The sequence below is a fragment of the Citrus sinensis genome, chromosome 2 (assembly GCF_022201045.2).
Source record: "Citrus sinensis cultivar Valencia sweet orange chromosome 2, DVS_A1.0, whole genome shotgun sequence".
Taxonomy (NCBI): domain Eukaryota; kingdom Viridiplantae; phylum Streptophyta; class Magnoliopsida; order Sapindales; family Rutaceae; genus Citrus; species Citrus sinensis.
This window is the reverse complement of record NC_068557.1, coordinates 18,269,321-18,290,589: the sequence shown is the minus strand read 5'-3', so window position 1 is coordinate 18,290,589 and position 21,269 is coordinate 18,269,321. Positions and strand designations below refer to the sequence as shown.

The 21,269-nt window shown below is 35.6% G+C and overlaps 1 protein-coding gene and 1 non-coding gene across 2 annotated transcripts; one reads left to right on the top strand and one right to left on the bottom strand.

Annotated features, from left to right (window-relative positions):
- Positions 1–9,359: 9,359 nt before the first annotated feature.
- On the top strand, positions 9,360–9,463 carry LOC127900510 (small nucleolar RNA R71). Its single transcript, XR_008052694.1, has one exon. It is a non-coding gene; the product is annotated as a small nucleolar RNA R71 (small nucleolar RNA).
- A 10,386-nt stretch (positions 9,464–19,849) lies between these two features.
- LOC102619769 (cyclin-U1-1) lies at positions 19,850–21,235 on the bottom strand. Its single transcript, XM_006469656.4, has 2 exons — positions 20,510–21,235; positions 19,850–20,197 (listed from the first exon to the last, which is right to left on the bottom strand). Exons 1-2 carry the CDS (start codon positions 20,935–20,937, stop codon positions 19,918–19,920), a joined length of 708 nt encoding a protein of 235 aa, XP_006469719.1. The 5' UTR covers positions 20,938–21,235; the 3' UTR covers positions 19,850–19,917.
- Positions 21,236–21,269: the final 34 nt, after the last annotated feature.

Here is a 21,269-nt window from a genome sequence, read left to right as displayed (position 1 = left end):
GAATTTATTAAAATACGAAGAAAATACAAGATGGAGAGGGAATTATAGAAAATGGATCCCAAAAATGGATTTAGAGATATCAAATTAGGGGGGAGAGGCCCCCTTTTTATAGATACATGGAGTAAATCATGGTCATCGGATTAAAAACAGTTTGGACGCTCAGGATTGCGCCAATGTAATGCGTGCACCGTATGCGAGATTTTTCGTCCACTGATATGTTGCTATGTCACCATCAACAGTATATAAGAATTTTAGTCCAACAGGATCGTGACACCTCATCAGTCAATGCCACGTCATCGGTCCGTCTATGTGAACAGTAACGTATATAGTACCGTACACGTGACTAGTACCGTACATGTGAACAGTGCCATTTTTCCTTTTATGCTCCTCCTAAGGTTTTCGATCGTCCTGAGTTCAAAAGTGATGTCCGTTTTGCCATCTGATTTTTCGTTTATTGTGAAATGACTATGATGCCCCTAAAATACATAAAATACTTAATTAAAATAAAACACATGTAATTAAATCACAAGAAGGTTAAATACATAAAAGTAAGGGTTGTTAGTAAGACTTGAAATGTAAAATGACGGTTTTCTCCTTTATAAATATGCATTTTCTAACACTCAACACACCCCCCAACCAGCTTATTGCTAGTCCCTAGCAAATGAAGCGAAAATAAAATTCAAATTCAAAATGATTTTTTTTTTTTAAATTTAGAAACACTCGTGTTTATTCAATCAGATTAATGATAGCAATCAAATAAAAGTATAAGCATTATCTCCAGTCTAAAGTAACATCACACCCACATCAACCATCCACATGAATCAGCCCAGTAGACTTTGTTATAACTACTTTCAAGAATGACATGTCAAACCCCAAAATCTCACTGGAAGTAGTGACACTCTCACAAAGAAATTAAACCCAATAAAAATAGTCACTCCAATGAATGGTAATTGAGAGAAAATAATGAAGAAGTGATATCACATGCTCTCACCAAGATGAAATAAATATGCCCTCAGCTTAAAAATAATACGATCTCAAGTCAAATAAAAACGGTTAGTCAACCCAATTTATTTATTTATATTTTTTTTATATGCACCACTACATCTTTTTAGCCCATATAACTAGCTTCTACTTCAGATTATAGTTCCCTAAAATCAGGAAGGACTTTTATTAGGATGTAACGTAGGCTAGGGACATGGTTAACAAAGAAAGGAAATAAAGAAAACAAAGTGTATGTTTGAGAAAAATACAGAGAAATTTTTTTTTTTTTTGGAAGTTGCAAGGTGGATTTCACCTATTATTGTTATTTTTATTCTTTTGAAACAACAACTTTTGTTTTGTTGTTTTTTTTTTTTTGGTATAACTTCACTGAACAACATAATTATTTATATTTTCTCAAACATAAATAGGTGATGGAACTTATAAGATATCGGGTAATACTCCAAATCGGAGTGGGTCAAGATGATAAGTTAACAAAGAAAATGTTTTTTTTTTAAAGGCTCAAAAGGGTTAACTATGGATATTTAATAAAAGGAATGGCTAGAAAGGCTCAAACGGATCAAAGATGGCCTTTCCATCGTCTTTTAGGGCTCTAAATAACCTTCGATATCTACTAGTTAGATGGGCCTCCAAATGTAGCAACACACTTTTTTTTTCTTTTTTTTTATTTTTATTAAGGGTTAACTCAAAAGAAATCTAGAGATCGTGTATACAATAATAAACTGTTAAGCTGTATAATAAATGGGCAAAAGGGTTACTCTCCAAGAAAAATGATAGGCTCAAAAACTCACTTGGTATTTATTATGACATGTTTATTCCTTCAAGCAACTCATATATGTCTCTGACATCAACATGTAGAGTAGCAAACATAATGTAACATCACTTAAGAACAAAGATAATACAAATACTAAAATTTAAAATTAATCATGTCACCCAATGTTAAAACAAATCACACAAATTTTTTTTTTTAAACAACATTCTACCCCCCAACCTATTCTAAACATGAAAGGAAAATATACATGCAGAAATGTGAAAATGATGCATAAAAACTAATTAGAAAAGTTACACATAAAATGATAGAAAACGAAAATGATTTTTTATTTTTTTTAAAGAAGATGCATTTCGAGAGGAACTACACTCCATATTCAGCCATCTTCGACTCAAAAGTTGGAAAATATATATTTATAGAGGAGAAATTAAAAAGAAGAACAATAAACATAAACACATAATAAAGAAAAAGAAAATGTCTGAATTTTTTTTAAAGTTTTTTTTAAATTTTTTTTAAAACGATGAAGATGCGTTTCTAGAGTCACTACACTCCATATTCAGCCATCTTCAACACAAAAAGTTAGCAGCAGTTAGTTTCTACAACAAAAAATTAGTAAAAACTTAACCAAAATTCCACAATTGTCGACTATTCCCTCCCCCCAATCAGAACGAAACATTGTCCTCAATGTTTGAAATGAAAGAAGTAGAGTTTAGAAGACATCACCTGGGTGGTGCAACACAGAAGAAAATATTTACAGGCGGAGAGTTAAATCTAATTTGTACATCTTACTGCTGCTACTGTTACCATCATTATTTGGACGCTCCAACACAAAGGTCCAGGGGTCTGGCTCCGGTCTATAAGCTTGTAACAGATCAAGTAGCTCATTAGCAGTGTAAGCACAAATAAAGAGTTTTTTCACATTAGCGGGAATGAAATAGTTTTTTATTGCATGGTTAAGAAATGCGATAAAGCCATCATAAAAGTTATTGACATTTAACAAACCGATGGGTTTCTGGTGGATGTGCAGATGGGCCCAAGATGCTAGTGTGATAAGTGCCTCTAGTGTTGCAAGATCTCCTGGAAGGAAAATAAAAGCATCAACATGATTAAGCATTTCAGTTATTCTTTCTTGCATACCTGAGACGACTAACTCTTCTCCAGTTGATGAGTCAGACGAACTGCCCAAAGGTTTTAGGGCTCTTGGGATGATGCCTAACACTTGGCTGCCTCTGATAAAAGCTGCTTCTGAGACCATTTTTGATAACCCTCGATTACCTCCTCCATACACCAAGTGTAATTTTCTCGTTGCTATGCTTCGACTAAGATCTATGGCTGCCTCAACGAACTCTTTATGTTTGCCATAGGTAAATCTGGAAAGCACACAAATGTTCTTGAATTGTCTATTGGGAGTAGCTGCCATTGCGATACTTCTCAAAAATAATTTGTGAGTGCTTGACAAAAGATATCACATTTAAGAGTCTTGGTGATAGTGGGTCATGGTTGTGTATGAGGTAATATGTCAGTGTCAAATAACGCGTAAAGCACGTGGCTCGCGAGTCAAAAAGGAAAAAGTAAACAGTAATAAGAAAAAAAACAAACAGTAATAAAATTATTAAAGACAATAATGCACACAATAAAAAAAATAACAGTAAAGTAAAAGGATATTTACAGGTAGTTGCGACTGTGGCTCACATCTTCCTCTGGTTTTACGTCCAGAAACGACTTGAACGCCCTCTATGGGTCGAGGATGGGCTTCCTATCCAGTTTTCTTATAAACTGGCAAACAGGGTCGTTTATAGTCAGATTCCCGAGACTATATCGTGCATGCTCTTTCTAGAATAATGGCCATAACTGGAGAATCGCTCCTTGCACATATCCACTGGGATGCGTTTCAAGAGACAAAAGGATATCATCCAATAACTCCTTATTCAAGCCATCCCTAATGAATTGAATCTTATCTTCCCTGTTATCAGACACCATTCCTAAAGAACATGGGTTTTTATTGCAACTCATTCTGGCACACTTATGACAAGTAACAGAAATTCTTCGAGCTCGTCGTTTTCTTGCATAATTTCCTTTACCACAACCAGGCGTGAATGCAATAAATTTTGGAGGTAACTCACCTGCCGATCGTACTTTCGCCTCAATTAACCAACGGATATCAGCAAGTATGTTATTCCTTATGAGCAATCGCATGCGTTCGGACCGAGCTTTATAGATCGTAAGGAGGGCATTCTGAGGAAATGAAGGGAATCGCTTGTGAAGCTTCGCTAGAATCTCGTTTCTGTCTATACCTTCGCCTCAGAATATCAGTTATTATGGGAAACTGAAGTAACCGACTTGATTGTCACGGAGTACCGTTATCCACCACTTCACCGGGGTAACAAACTAAAGCACACAAATAGAAAAACAAATTAAAACACACAATTAAAATCGTCCTCTTATTGAATTTACCTCAAGCTCCAACTGGATGTCGTAAACACTTCTCTCAATGTCTCTGAGTTGGCGTTCTAAACCCTCAACATAGGCTACTAACTTTGGTGGTTGTAGAGCCCAAATGCGTTGTGTTTTACAAAATTGAATCTGCCTTTTGAGATGAGTTTTGACACGTTGAAGTGGTTTAAGAATGTTCAGGAGGAACAGTCTAAGTATGAGACTCATGATTAAAAACGATAAAAGAAAACTTAATAGTTAAACAAACACACTTATGTAAAAATAATTTCAATTAGCAGAAGAATAATATAAAGAAAGAAAAAAAATTAAATCAACGAAAAGAAAAAAAAATCAATTCAAATCTGGTGGGTCACTCAAATTTATTTCGGTGTCTTCTCCATGTGGTTGGTATTCTAGATATGGCTTTAATCTTTGACCATTAACTTTAAACATGACACCGTTCTTTGGGTCCTTAATTTCAATTGCCCCATGTGGAAAAACAGTATGAACAATAGATGGGCCAGACCAACGAGAGCGTAACTTACCTGGGAATATGTGCAAGCGAGAATTGAATAAAAGCACTTTCTGACCTGGAGTGAATGATTTTCTCATAATTTGCTTATCATGGAAGACTTTCATTCGTTGCTTGTAAATCTTGGCATTTTCGTATGCATCATTGCGAATTTCTTCAAGTTATGCCAGTTGTAATCTTCTTTCTGAGCTGGCTTGCTGCATGTCAAAATTGAATTTCTTGATGGCCCAATATGTACGATGCTCGAGTTCCACAGGTAGGTGGCAAGCTTTTCCATATACTAGCCTATAGGGTGACATCCCAATCGGGGTCTTGAAAGCCGTTCTATATGCCCATAAGGCATCATCAAGTCTTAATGACCAATCTTTTCTGTCCGGCCTCATCATTTTTTCTAATATGTGCTTTATTTCTCGATTGGATATCTCAACTTGGCCACTGGTTTACGGATGATACGAAGTCGCCACTTTGTGTGTGATTGAATACTTTGTCAAAAGAGTTTTGAATGCTTTGTTACAAAAGTGGGCACCACCATCACTGATTATTGCTCGAGGGAATCCAAAGCGCGAGACAATGTTGCTTTTCAAAAATCCTATCACCACCTTGTGATCATTGGTCCTACATGGAATTGCTTCTACCCATTTTGATACGTAGTCAACAGCAACCAATATGTATTGATGGCCAAAAGAAGGGGGAAAGGGTCCCATGAAGTCGATACCCCATACGTCAAAAATCTCAACCACTAAAATTGGATTTAGTGGCATCATGTTCCTTCGTGTAATGCTTCCCATTCGTTGACACCTATCACATGAAGAACAGAAAGTGTAAGCGTCTCGAAATATAGATGGCCAATAAAAACCACATTGTAAAACTTTAGTCGCTGTTTTCTTAGCACTGAAACGGCCTCCACAAGCTTGTTCATGGCAGAATGAAAGAATATTCTGAATTTCATTTTCTGGGACACATCGTCTAACAATTTGATCAGCACAATACTTGAACAAATACGGGTCATCCCAAAAGAAATTCTTTATCTCTGCAAAGAATTTAGCCTTGTCTTGCTTGGTCCAATGCTCTGGAAGTTTACATGTAACAAGATAATTAACTATATCAGCATACCAAGGTAATACTTCCACACTCATTAATTGTTCATCTGGAAATGACTCATTCAATATTAATGGCTCTGTAATTGTGTCAAAATAGAGACGAGAGAGGTGGTCCGCCACAACATTTTCTGTCCTTTTCTTATCTTTGAATTCCAAGTCAAATTCCTGCAAAAGTAACACCCAACGAATTAGTCTAGCTTTTGCATCTTTCTTTGTGAGAAGATATTTAAGAGCAGCATGATCTGTGAACACGATTATTTTACAACCAATGAGATAAGATCGAAATTTCTCTAATGCAAACACTACTGCTAGCATTTCTTTTTCAGTAGTTGAATAGTTCAACTGTGCAGCATTCAATGTCATACTAGCATAGTAAATAACGTGGGGAATTCGATCAACTCTTTGTCCTAATACTGCTCCTACTGCATAATCAGATGCATCACACATGAGCTCAAATGGTAAACTCCAGTTTGGGGGCTGAATGATGAGTGATGATATCAACAATTGCTTTAGTTTTTCAAATGCCACAAGACATGAATCATCAAAGATAAAAGGTACATCCTTAGCAAGTAAATTGCATAAGGGTCTAGAAACTTTGCTAAAATCTTTAATAAAACGTCTATAAAAACCAGCATGCCCAAGGAAAGATCTTACTTCTCTGACTGTTTTGGGTGGAGGAAGATTAGAAATGAGATCCACATTGGCTTTGTCAACCTCAATACCTTTGCTCGAAATGATGTGACCGAGAACAATACCTTGTTTTACCATAAAATGACACTTCTCCCAATTTAAGATCAAGTTCTTCTCAATACATCTCTGCAGAACTAGTGTTAGATGATGTAAACATTGATCAAACGAATCACCAAAGACAGAAAAATCATCCATAAAGACTTCAAGGAATCGTTCAACCATATCAGAAAAAATGTTCAACATGCATCGTTGAAATATAGCAGGTGCATTACATAATCCAAATGGCATTCTCCTATATGCAAATGTGCCAAAAGGGCAAGTGAAAGTAGTTTTCTCTTGATCTTTTGGTGCTATGGGAATCTGATTGTATCCTGAGTAGCCATCTAGAAAGTAATAAAATTCATGGCCTGCTAATCTATCAAGCATTTGATCAATAAATGGTAAAGGAAAATGGTCTTTACGTGTGACAGAATTCAACTTTCTATAATCAATGCATACACGCCATCCTGTAGTTACTCTAGTGGGTATCAATTCATTATCAGCATTCGTAACTACTGTGACTCCTGACTTTTTGGGGACAACTTGTACAGGACTGACCCATGAACTATCAAAAATTGGGTAAATGATACCTGCGTCTAATAGTTTAAGGACTTCTGTTCTAACAACTTCTTTCATGTTAGGATTTAACCGACGTTGCATCTCCCTAGTAGTTTTAGCATTTTCATTAAGGTGAATGTAATGCATGCAGTCTACTGGGTTTATACCTTTTATGTGTGCTATGGTCCATCCTAATTCCCCTTTGTGCTCTTTCAAAACATCTAACAACTTACCTTTTTGTTCGTCATTGAGGGATGATGAGATGATTACCGGCAGAGTGCTTTCTTCTCCCAAAAACGCATATTCCAAAGTGTTGGGCAATGGTTTGAGCTCGAGTTTCGGTGGTGATTCTGATGATGGAATGAGTTGCTTCTCTGATGGTGCTAGTTGCTCAACTCTTGACTTCCATTTATTAGTGTCCATAGATGGTGCTGAGTCAAGCAGAGCATTGACCTCATCGACCGATCTGTCAATATCAAAATCCAAACCAAAGTGAGTTAAACATGTTTGTAAAGGATCACTAAGGTTTGAAACAAAAGTATCATCAACTAATGCTTCAATTAAATCCACATCAACAATTCCATCATCTGCACTGTGAGGTTGTTTGGCAATGTTGAAGATGTTCAGCTCCATAGTCATGTTGCCGAAAGACAACTGCATATTTCCAGTCCTGCATTGAATGTAAGCATCCGCAGTTGCCAAGAAAGGTCGACCTAGGATAATGGGGATGTGCTTCCTTGAATCCTGTATTGGTTGAGTGTCAATTACAATGAAATCAACAGGAAAATAAAACTTGTCTACCTGGATAAGCACGTCCTCCACAATACCACGAGGTATTTTCGTGGACCGATCTGCAAGCTGTAACACCACTGGAATTGGGTGTAATTCTCCCAGTCCAAGTTTCACGAATACAGAGTAAGGCAAAAGATTTACACTAGCTCCTAAATCCAACAAAGCATTCTCAATTGTGTGGTTCCCTATACTACATGAGATAGTGGGGGAGCCTGGGTCTTTACATTTTAAAGGAATTTTATGTTGGAGGATAGAACTAACGTTTTCTGTTAAAAATGTCTTCTTTTGAACATGCATATTTCTCTTTTTAGTACAAAGGTCTTTAAGAAACTTGGCATAAGATGGAACTTGTTTAATAGCATCAAGTAAAGGGATGTTAACACTTACCTGTTTGAAGATTTCAAGAATCTCACCTGTGGATTTTCCCTTCTTACCTTTAGCTAACTGCTGAGGAAATGGAGCTTTCGGAACATATTCTCGTGGGTTGGTTTCTTCTTTCTCCTCCGGTGATGAGTCCTCAACACTCACAGGAACAATTTGATTTTCTTTTGTCACCGGCATCTCCACTTTGTTGTCGACTTCTTTTCCTTTTCGCAAGGTCATTACTGCTTTGACCTCTCCATGCTGTTGTGGTGAACTGGTACTTGCTTCATGTACTCCTTTAGGATTAGGCACTGGTTGACTTGGAAACTTACCTTTCTCAACAGTCATTGCCAAGGTCTGAACTGAAGAAGCAAGATGTCCCACCATCTTCTCGAGGCTTGAAACTGATTGGGCTTGTGAATTGAAGCCTGCTCTCAACTCATTTCGTAGTCCATCAATGGTGCGGTTTTATTGCTCAATTGTGGACTGAGTAACATTCTTGAAATTCTGGAATGCATCCTCCCATGGTCTGGGTTGAGAGTAGTTCTGGTTCTGATTGTATGGTCTAAATGGGGGCTGAGAGGCTTGAGGGTTTTGTGGAATTGGTTGCATTGGTGGAGCTGGAGCTGTTGGTCCATTCTGTTGGAATCCTTAAGACCATGAAAAATTGGGGTGGTCTCTCCATCCATGGTTATATGTGTTGGAGTATGGGTTGTAGTTTGATGGCTTTCTCATTATACCTATGGCATTGGCTTGGTCTGGATATGAGTCATGGTCATGTGGTTCTGTTGATTTTGCAGTCGATAACGATGCTATTTGTCGAGCAAGACCTTCAACCATCTCCTTGACTTCTTTGATTCCCGAAGTTGACTCGCCAATTTGAACCTCATTCACTTCTTTAATTCTTCTAGTAGTCCTGAGTGATCGACTCCGTTGTTGGGAATTATCTGCTTGTCACTGGAAGAATTCCCAAATCTCTGATGCACTTTTTGACATTAGCTCTCCTCCACTCGTTGCCATTAGCCATTCTTGCACATTCGGCAATAATCCCTCCAAAAAGTATTGGCATTGGTGCCATTTCTCATACCCATGATGTGGACACTTCAAGAGTAACCCATTGAATCGCTCCCATGTTTCAAAAAATTGCTCGTCCTCTCTCTGTGTAAACTCTGAAATTTCCCTGCGAATAGCATTGGTTTTATGCACTGGGAAATATTTATTCAAAAATTTAGCTACCATTTGTTCCCATGATGCAATGCTATTGGCAGGCAATGTATTAAGCCATGAACGAGCTCTATCCTTTAAAGAAAATGGGAATAATCTGAGTTTAACATCATCATCTGAAAAATTCTCGTATTTAAAAGTTTGACAGATGGCATGAAAATCATTCAGATGATTATATGGATCCTCATTTTCTAGGCCATAAAATGTGGGGAGACAATTTAGCACACTAGGTTTTAGTTCAAAGCTCCTAGCAGCTACATTAGGGTATCTTATGCATGATGTGCTCAAATTAGCTAAAGGACTGAAGTAGTCCTTAAATGGCCTCTCCTGTGGTTGCAAATCCATTTTATTTATAATTTGTTTGTGTGTGCGAAGTGTTTTCTCAAGTTCAAGGTCTATAGGTTCAAGATTGGGTAATAATGACCTTCGACCATGCATGCAAAACAAATAAAAAAAAAATAAAGATGGGAACAAAATAAATAAAAATAAAGAAGAGGGAGAAATTACGATACTAACCTTATTGTGCTATTACAACCTTTCTATAAAAATACACAAAAGCAAATACATGAAATAAATTAACTAAAAAGAATTAGTAAGATAAACAAAAATTACAAAGAAAAAAAATAACTTGAAAATTAAATTACAGAAATTTAAAGAAGAGAAAAAGAAAAGAAATTACTAACCTCTAAATGCGGATTCACTTTTTTTTTAATAAAAAAATACAAGAAAAAAATAAAAGAAATTATTCACAAAAATTAATTTTACGAATTAAAATTACTTATCTCCCCGGCAACGGCGCCAAAAACTTGTTGTGCAAATTTTAATGTACTCGCAAGCGCACGAATCTATTGTAGTATAGACTAATGGTGACGAATGTCGATCCCACGAGGAGGTGGATTTTAATTATATATAGAATTAATTTTGTAAATGGGTAGTTGGATTTATGGTGGAAATGATTTGGAATATGCTAATACTTAAATTAAAATGGCGAGAATAAATTCTAAAATTGGAATTGCAATGGAGAGAATAAATTGAAGAGAAAATCTATTAAATTGACGTACTTTGGTATCTGGATCCGTATCAACATGTATCATGGGCTAAATAATCCGTATTAATGCCAATTAAATCATGAGGGGGGAATCCACACCTCATGAACCACGCTCTAATCAATATGGTGCTAAGGGCTTATCGTGCCAAATAATAATAACCTTGTACTAGAGGGCCGGTGAAACCAAGGCGGTACTAGACAAGATTAGTATTATTTGTCGACGAGAAGTCAAAACATCCACAAAAACTAGAGGGGAAGAGAAAATAAATTTACCAAATAAAGCCCATGACACATGTTGAGACTTCACCTTCAACCCAAGCTTGAAAAAAAAATTAGCCACTCATAATTGAACTAGGGGCAAAATGAGAATTTATTAAAATACGAAGAAAATACAAGATGGAGAGGGAATTATAGAAAATGGATCCCAAAAATGGATTTAGAGATATCAAATTAGGGGGGAGAGGCCCCCTTTTTATAGATACATGGAGTAAATCATGGTCATCGGATTAAAAACAGTTTGGACGCTCAGGATTGCGCCACGTCATCAGTCAACAGTCCACGGTTTGACCACGCGGATGAACAGTAACATGGTTTGACCCGACTTTGAACAGTAACGCGGTTTGACCCGGATGAATAGTAACGCGGTTTGGTTGAAAATAATCATGTGTAATGCGTGCACCGTATGCGAGATTTTTCGTCCACTGATATGTTGCCATGTCACCATCAACAGTATATAAGAATTTTAGTCCAACAGGATCGTGACACCTCATCAGTCAATGCCACGTCATCGGTCCGTCTATGTGAACAGTAACGTATATAGTACCGTACACGTGACTAGTACCGTACATGTGAACAGTGCCATTTTTCCTTTTATGCTCCTCCTAAGGTTTTCGATCGTCCTGAGTTCAAAAGTGATGTTCGTTTTGCCATCTGATTTTTCGTTTATTGTGAAATGACTATGATGCCTCTAAAATACATAAAATACTTAATTAAAATAAAACACATGTAATTAAATTACAAGAAGGTTAAATACATAAAAGTAAGGGTTGTTAGTAAGACTTGAAATGTAAAATGACGGTTTTCTCCTTTATAAATATGCATTTTCTAACACTCAACAATTACAACTAGGACATTCAAAAGGATTGTCGGGGAATCTACTGCTGCAGCAGCCCTAAAACATCCTCCTCCAGCTAAATTATGCAAGCTATAGGGATTGAAAAGATGCTGCAAGAACTCAGTGAAAGCTTGAAAGCATGTGTCCAAGCACAAAAGGAGAAGAATCAAAGGTTTTAGACTTACTTACTACATCTTCAAGCCCAGAAACATCAATTTGCCATGTATTTGAACAATTAACATATAGATTTCCCTAAGTCTCTGCTGCAGCATTTTAATTTTCAAAAAGCTGAAAAGACTACTCCAGCAGAAGAAAGTGAAGAAGTAGAGACTGAAGGAGAGTCAGCTAAAGATGATGAAGCAAAGAAAAAAGTAGAAAGAGAAGAGGAGGAAGAAAAAGAGGAAAATGAAGAGGAACCTCTAATTGAGACTTCCAAAAGCAAGGGAAAAGAAAAAATTTTGAGCAATGAGGAGTCTGAGACAGAGGAAGAGAAAGATGTTGATCAGTCTTAAAGAAAGCCATTAGCAAAGCTACAAGGACAAAAGAAGCAATGAGAAGTTTAAGGGAACTCATTGCGAGCATCACTGCTGAGCAATCAGAAGCAACAACACCTTCACTAGTTACCACAAAGAAAACCCCCAAAGAGTCTCATGTCCCAACTCTAAGGGCATTTAGCAAAAGAAAAAGAGCACAACCTTCTGGAGGTATTGCAGTACTAGAAGCACTCACAAGAAAACAAAGCCAACTCTGCCTAAAGTTATAGAAGCTTCTAGAGCCCCTCTAACCAGTCCAACCAAAAGTCAGAAGAAGAAACAACCAGTTGTGGGACCATTGGGTTCACCAAAAGAGCGTTTGAAAAGTGGATCAAAGAAGAAGTGACTCTTTACAGCATATGCTGCAGCATTGCTTCCAACAACATAAGAGTATCCTCTGCTAACCCAGTTTTACTTTGCAATTTCTAAAACTTTTCTTTTCCTTTATTTATTTTATCTTGTTTCTTTTCCATTTCTTTATTTTAAGTATACGCATGTTTGTCTTTAATTTATTTTGAGTGCATGTGAGGACACAACACCTCTCAAGTTTAAGGGGTTTGTGTTATAGTGTAATGTGTCTATGAATGTATGTGTTTGTGTTGCGTGTGTAGCTCTGTTTATCCAATATTTATATTTGGATTAGAAAACCCAATGAGGAATAATTGAACGATAAAAAGTTAGGTGAATGACTGCCAAGTGGGGACAGTTTATAAATGAAGGTTTAAATTATATCTTAACACTTAGGCTTTAGTTGAGTTTTGTGAATATGTTGTAGCAAAACCAAGTAGAGCAATATAGAAAATATCAATAGTCTAAGGTTAAAAATATCTCAAGTTTGGGGGAAACTTGAAAAACTTTTCACAATTATTACAAACTATGCTAGATATGAATAAAATTATGCTTCAATGACTTAGTTGTTGAGTATTCAGGACTTATTATGTACCCCATACGCAGACTTAAGTAAAAAGACAGTAGGAGTTTTGAGCATTACTGTAGCAACTCAAAAAGAGAGAGAGGTCCTCTGTTTAGGATACTGAGTAACCAGGTCTGTTCATAAGCCTCATGTTTAGCCTTGAGTCAAAGGTGTCTAAAGAAAAGACTAAGTTATAGCATCTTAGATGTTTGTGCTGTAACAACTTTGATCTATACATTGGTCAACTAATTAGGTGTCATCATTATAAGTGATAGGTATTTACATGAAAAATTAATGTTACACTAAAAGGTATATGATCGTATAAAAAAAAACATGAGAAGAAAATGATAATTGTTGTAGCACAATTTGAAGCCATTTTTTACTCTTTTTCCCTCATAAAAGGAAATGTCTGTTATTTTATCTTTGAGTTCTATTTGACGCTTGTGTGATATTGTAGCAACTCTGGAACTTGATCAAAGTGTCACACATACACTTTGGACAGAATAAGACTTAAGTCTAGAATTGGAACTGTTGATGGTAATTTTGCATGTTTTAAGAATGAGATCTGAGGGTTGATAAATCCTAGCAAGCAAGTCGACAGAGCTAAGTTGTTTGTTGCATTATTGTGTGAGTGAAATGTTAGTATTATGTGAATGAAGTGTTAGTATTCTTGTTATTACTTGAGGACAAGTTATGTTTTAAGTTTGGGGGTGTGATAATTCTATGAAATTAGAGTTATCATGACATTTTTAGATTTAAACCAATATTACTTAGAGAGTAAATGATGTGTTTTTATTGCATTTTAAAGTTATATTATGCATGAGCATATATTTAAATTTAATTTTAATAAATTAATTTTAGATCATTTTGTGCTTTGATTATGTGCGTGATTGTAGGCAATAAAAAAAAGTTCAAGTTTTAGGGATGGAATACTGTAGCAGTAGACTTGCAGAGACAACAAAGAACATGGTTGCAGATGAATTAAAACAAGTTTGAATCAAAGAAGATGTTGTAGATGTTGCTATTCGAGAACAACTGCAGACAAGATTAGGAGCGTGTTAACTGACAAGGCAGCAACAGATGGCACAAAAAGATTGCGATCCGAGGTTTCCAAAAAAGTGAGACACATAGCCACATACTTTTGGTTGCCCTAATTTTAAGATATAAAAAGAGCACACATGAAGAAAAAAGAGGAGAGAATCGTTACTCAAGAAAAATAACAAAGAAAACAAAAGAAAACAAAGAATAAAAGAGATTTTAGGGCTGTAGGAAGGGATTTTAAAAGAAGAAGAAGAATGAGATTACACAGATTTAGCGGAACTTAATTTCTCATCTTTATTTTCTTATGTTTATCTCTTTATGGGAATGTATTTTATGGAAAAAAAAAAAGAGTATTGCTCATGTTTTATCTCATATCATGAACTAAACTTGATGCAATTATGTGTTAAAGAAGCTTAATGGTTATTTGACTTATATATGTGTGTTGCTCAGAATCTGCTGTAGTATTTTGACTTGATTTTACTTATTACAAATCTCCATTTCAGTTCACCACCCATTTAATGGATACTCACTAAGAAGGTGCCTAAAACAAGTCTGACTTAGTGGAACAGATCAAGACAATACACGGTTTTACATTGAGTTTCCCAAGTTGAGTTAATCTCAATTTGAATAGTCATTCTTAATCTAAAATTGGTCAAGAGCTAGACATAGGAATTCACCTTGTAAGGCAATTGGAACTTAGAATGTATAATGTTATATCTAATGTTAGCATAACAACTAGTCACTATTAAGTTGTATATAGATATAAGATATCCAACATGCGACAATTGAGGATGCTTGAGGCATTCTGCCTAGTGTTGTAGTAAATGTTGTGGCAACAATACTGTAATTGAAAAAAACAGTCAATACCATTAAGTGAATTTAAACACTCAACTATTCCTCTCCCATTGATTACATCCTTATGTTTAACTTGAGATTTTTCTCATTGCATTTTGTTTATTGCATTTTTAATTTAATTAATTTATTAATTTCATCAATTATTTTATTTTAATTTGGACTGAAATTGCACTGTTAAGATTGTTGTAGCAAATCTTATAACATTAATCCCTATAGATAATCAAAAAGTCTAATGATAATTTATAAAGCAAGCATGATATTGAATTTAATTATATAACTCACTTAAATGCTGACATGGCACTATGCTTAGCTTCAAATGATGACACTGCAAGGAAGGTAGCTCCTTATGGCTTGTAACCATGACAATCGTAGCAGAAAAGGTGTTCTCCAAAGGCCATTAGCCTCAACAAAAAAGTGTATATTGAAAAAAACTTTAATGGTTTTTCTTGGAATAACTAAAAACGAAAAATATTATTAACCACATCTTATTAGCAATAATGCTAACGAATATAGAATTTGTGTCAAAATTCTTAATAACATAATAATTATTAATTAAAAAGAGACCTAAAAATAAGTTTTCCTCTTGTAAGTATAACGTAAAATATCTATTTTTTTTAGAAGCGTAAAATATCTATTAATTTGACCATATCAAGAAAATACTGAAAGAAACAAATCTTCTTAACATATAGAGCCTAGACAACCACAATTGAGCGATTCTAACATATGTTTAAAGCCCTAGGCAACAGCCTGGTTCACCTATGTTTAAAGCCACCCATGTATGCTAGGTAAGAGCTCTTACCACATACAAAGGATTAACTAATCCCCAAATTAAACTATCTGAAAGGAATAAACATAACCATAAAGCCATAGATGCTTACAACTGCATTGGCTATTAAACATTGCAAATTAAAAAACCTGATGATAATTTATAAAGCATGCAAGACATTGAATTTAATTATATAACTCACTTAAATGCCGACATGGCATTGTACTTAGCTTCAAATGATGACACTGCAAAGAAGGTAGCTCTTCATGGCTTGTAGCCATGACAATCATAGCAGAAAGGTCGTTAGCCTCAGTAGAAAAGTGTATAGCCTCGTGATGAACATTTGATGATACAATTACTTATAGTGACAAACTTCTTGATTTTGATCATATAAACTAAAGAAAAAATTTTAAGGTTAATTTGAACCAAAACATTTAGCTAATGGAAAACACATGAGTATATAGAGTTAAGAAGCAGATGAAGACGTATGTTGCGATACTTTGTTAGTTGAGATGTTCAACTATCACAACCACCATTCACTACAAGTTTTCAATTTTTTTTTTGGATAAATGTATAGACTTTCGATTGCCCAATATGTGCAAGCCTTTTTCCCTTTTTCTTTTGGTTGGCTCTATCAGCCATTCGATATAGGATAGAAAAAAAAAATTAATCAATCTAATGGAATGATAAAATCAAATCCTATAAACGGCAAGGAACATTGATGATTTATTCAGAGTTGTTGAATGAATCTTACTAATGGATCATGAGGGCTGATCTATCATTATCTCAATCTTCTCATTCATACAAGCCAACTTAATCAAGTGTACGTAATTGATTTTTGTTTTCTACAATAATTTCCTTGCAATTTAATGAGAAAGTCTTATGCACGAACCACCTGATAAAACCAAATGAAGGGCAATGTAGACTTGTGAAGGGTCTTTATCTTAAAAAATAGCTTGACGATTGATATAAAGAGTAAAATCTAATAAAAAACTAAACAAAATAATAACACTAAAAATGATAATATTAATTAAATTATACTAAAATTGCTTTCATCATACAACACGATATTAAAATAAACAGTTAATGCAAACAAACGCAGCATGTTTATTTTCCTTATTTATGGAATCTTTCAATTCCATTAAAATCACTGTGGCAAGTTTCTCAATATTTATTCATATAAATAGAGGCTCATGACTTTCTGATTTTTACACATCTCCTTTAATTCTAATTAAGTTGCTTACAATTCACTTAATAAATAGAAAATGTCGAAGAATCTTAGTTTCATCATTTTGGCTTTACTTGTAGTGACAAACACTAAAAGCACACTTATTACAGCCAGTCGTTTTAGCTAAGGATATCACCCAGATGCTTCATTTTCTAATAAACCCGCAGCATCACCTGAAATTGTTGATTGCTCAAGGCTTACAAGGGAAGAGTGTTTGATCGAGAAGTTAAAGAACGCTCTCGGAGACTATAAATACTACTGTCCCCGGGGGGATGCAAATGATTTTGATAATCAGTTATTTCTTTTGTCTTTTATGAGTGCTTTTGCAATAATGATCAATTGTAGTGAAATTGAAACTATGTTTTAATAAAAGAATAAATTAATTCATTATAAGTACGTAACGTTAGGTCATGTGTTCTCGGTGTGTGAATTGGCTTGTTTTTTGTATGCATATCGTTGAATGAATCTACCAGAGGACAATCTATTGAAATACTAAAAATGATAAAGCGATCATTATTTCTATGTTAGTACTATTTCTAATATTTGAATTTTAAGTCCATTTTCTTTTAGGGTGAGCCTAACTGCATCCTAACAAAAAAAAAAAAACTCTGAACCTTTATATTTTATCGGAATCTTATATTACAAAACTATCTGAATTTATTTGAAGAGTGAACTTAATTTACACTCCGTAAATCTTCAATTTACCCCTAAAAAATGTGAAAACATCAACTTACCCTTATTTACTGCAAAGGAAATAAATAGAAAATTTATCAACGTACCCGCTATTTACGCTCATCTTCTAAAAAAAATTAAAGTAAATTGAGGTTTTCATTCTTTTGGAGGGTGAATTGAAGATTTTTATTGGGTGGGGGATGAATTGAAGTTTACCCCAATTAATAAAATTTTTCTTATTATTTTTTACACATATTTGCCCCATATACTAAACAAACAAAAATCTTTTTTTAATTAGATGAATATTGTGGGGATGGTGTAAAGGTTCATTTGCAAATTGCATTCAAAAAGAATATATATATATATATATATAAGAGAATGGACAATTTGTTGGCTAATTGCAATTATTAGGCAATACAAGACAAGTCACACTGTCACAGTAATCAGAATTTTTATTTTGTCACTTGAAAATAAAAATATTGGCTTCTTACTTCCTTCTATTTTATTTTATTTTATTTCATTTTAAAAAAACTTTTGAAAATCACAAAATAGTTTAAATCAATTGTTTCTAAGTGCAAATATATATTCTTTTGTTTATTTGGCTTTAATTTAATATATGTTTTTGTAACTGAAATTTAGATATTTCTTTATTTTTGTTATTTGGCTAAATAATGTAATATTCTTACTTAATTGATGACTTAAAAATGATAATGTATTAATTTGTTAATTTTTATGCAGCTAACGAGTAAGATAAGAAAATGTTTTTGATAAGAAAACAATGGAAGCGGGGATAGCAATTAATTTATAATCATTTGATGATGTAAAATAAAGACCGCATAATGTTGGCTCCTACAAAGTTCAACTAGTTACCACTAAAAATAACATGTTACCACAAAGAAAAATGCCTAGGATTAATTAGTACAAGAAATTTTAATCAATGTCGTCAATTTTTAACTTTTCTTGGTTTTTCTTCCTTGTGTAATGCTCTCGAGATGTTATGAATTAAACAAATACAAGTTCCTAATCACACACTTTTATCATATAGGAAGCATCATAAAATGAAGAAACAAATTCTCACACTCGGCGCCCAAGATTTATCGCCGGTCGCCTTATTCCAAAAGTGCAGAATAATATCACCACAAATCTTGTTGTTGTTGTCTTCCAATGACTAAATGTTGTATGTGAGATGCTAGAGTAGTTGTTTGTGGCTGATTTTGGGTCAATGAATAAAAAACCACAAAACCAAACTAAGAACAATAAATTTATATTTTGTTGGGGAGCGGGGTGCCTCGCTTGTTCGGCGCGTGCAGGCTGTTTAGGCTTTTTGTGGAGTGGAGGAGGATTGAGATGGCGGTGGATATGAAGGGGATCTGACTTCAGGTGCGGAGGGCTGGTGAAACTCGCCTTAAACCTGCGAAACAACCAAAAAAAGAGGTTAGAGGTGGAGCTGGGGGTGGTCGGCGACCACACTCCGACGCTCAAGCCAGAGTTGGGTTATCTCAGGTTTGAGAGCTTGCAAGCTCTCGATAATGGAGGTTTTGAGGTTGAAGAAACCCTAGTTTTTCGTAGTGTGTGTGTTAACTTACTTGATAAAAAGTAAACCTGAGTATTTATATGGTGTACCCCGGGTCACCGTGCCACCTAACTTTATTTTAGTGGCGTTCCCTGCTGTCATGTCAGGAATATTCTTATTTTCATGCGTATGGCGGTTTAGGCGTTTCAAAAATATACGTGGAGGGCAAGTTTATGGCGTATTCAAATGCTAGGCGTAGCAAGAAAAGCTAGTGGTCCCAACTGTCATAATATCAAACTTTTTGCGGATTTACTGGCGTGACAAGCGACTGTCTCCTCTTTTGTAGCATGAGATTTCCTCACCGATTTTTTATTTTTTGACACGTATTCAACCGATCTTTTTTATATTTGGGGCCCACATATCCCTTCACATTTTTACGAAAGCTTTTTGTATCCTTAAATGGTGTACCCGAGGCACCCTCGGAGTACCTAGGGTAGCCAGGGTACCCAAAGTATCCGAGATAAGCTAATTTTTTAAATATCGACACGTGGCGCTTCATCATTGGCCTCATATTTCCTTCCCAAACAGTAGTTATTGAACATCAACTAATAATGTAGTGTGACCGGTTTCACATTTCTAAGGAAGTTGGATGATTATGTGACAACTCTTAATGAAGAACATGAATTAATGGCAAATTTTACATTCAAGTGAAGCAAAAATAAAAGACCACAAAATTCAAGATAGTCCAATGCTCAAGAGCGGGGAGCAACTCGCTGTATTTTCAGCTGATATTTCAGTAACATCATCTACAGGATTGGAGATGAAAGCCTTTTCAATCTTCGAGGTTGTGCCATTCACCAGCATCTCCTTTTCCAGGTGCAAGCAGTAGCTCTCGAAAACCCTAGAGCTCACCATAACTCCAAAATCTAGAAGGAAAAGCAGTTCCAATTCGAGCCTGTTCAATTCAGCATTGCTCACTCCCCCAACCCGAGCATAAAATGCATTATTGTAGTGTCTGCATAACATGTCCCCAATTCAAGACAAGAGTCAGTTAACATACAAAATCAAGTAATCAACAGAGCTCCCTATCTCCCACATAAAACAACGTCTCTTCAGGGCTGAAACATCAAGCTGATATTTAAAAAATGTGATACAAATTCTAAATTTAGTTTTTCAAAGTTCCAAATGGCTTAAATTCGAACTCAATTGAACCAATTACGGCATACGAAGAACCAAACTAAACCATTCAAACCTGTATAGTTAAATAGATACTTGAAGAAAGCCTTAAGAACAAACAGATGTGAAGAGAAAGGAAAGCATGACTCACACATCATCCATCGTCTTGGAAGCAACCATGACACTTGTGACAAGCAATCTGTGCACATTCAACGACACCACGAGAGAGTCAGGGTGCCTATGCAACAGTCTGTCGATGTACACATAACCAACCACAAAGCACGACGGGCTGCAATTTGTGTATTTGTATATCCTTTCCAAGTACTTTGCTATGCTTATATTAGGTGCTCTCACGCCATGGAATGTGTTCAAGCTTGTACCAATAGGAGTCGACCCACTGAACACTCCATTCCCTTTAGTCAACTGGCGGCTTAAGCTATCCGCTAGCCGGTCATTTCTAGCCACTAGTTTCTCCATCACAGAAGCGATTATGGTTAGCACTCTTGGTGTGGTTGTCTCGTTTTGGCTCGGTTCCGGCAGCCGGCCTTGGTAGGTACTGTACCCTGTAGCGGCTAGCATTTAGGCCATCAGACACACCGTCATAGACGTTTTGAGTGGTTCTAAAGTGGGTGTACCCGTTGTATGTTTGCTTGTGGGCATTTCTGGCTTTGTAACAGAAGGGATGAATCATGAGTTGTTTTTTTTTTTTTTCTTTTCCTTTTCCTTTTTTTGACACGTGCGCATGGCGAGATGTGTTCTAGCACTCACAGATTTTGGAGGGTTGGATGGAGGGTGTGTATGGCATCGAGGGATTCTGAGCCGTTGGATTGACTGGGTCTCAGTTCAAAGTGGGTATCGTTTGAAAAGCAACAATTCAGGAAATGCTTGGTTCAAACACTAAAAATTCTGTC

Excerpts from the sequence above, each read along its gene's own strand:
- LOC102619769 (XM_006469656.4), bottom strand. The coding sequence starts at position 20,937 with ATGCTAGCCGCTACAGGGTACAGTACCTACCAAGGCCGGCTGCCGGAA. Across the intron at positions 20,198-20,509 it reads TCCAAGACGATGGATGATGT|ACACTACAATAATGCATTTT; the intron begins GTGAGTCATGCT and ends CATGTTATGCAG.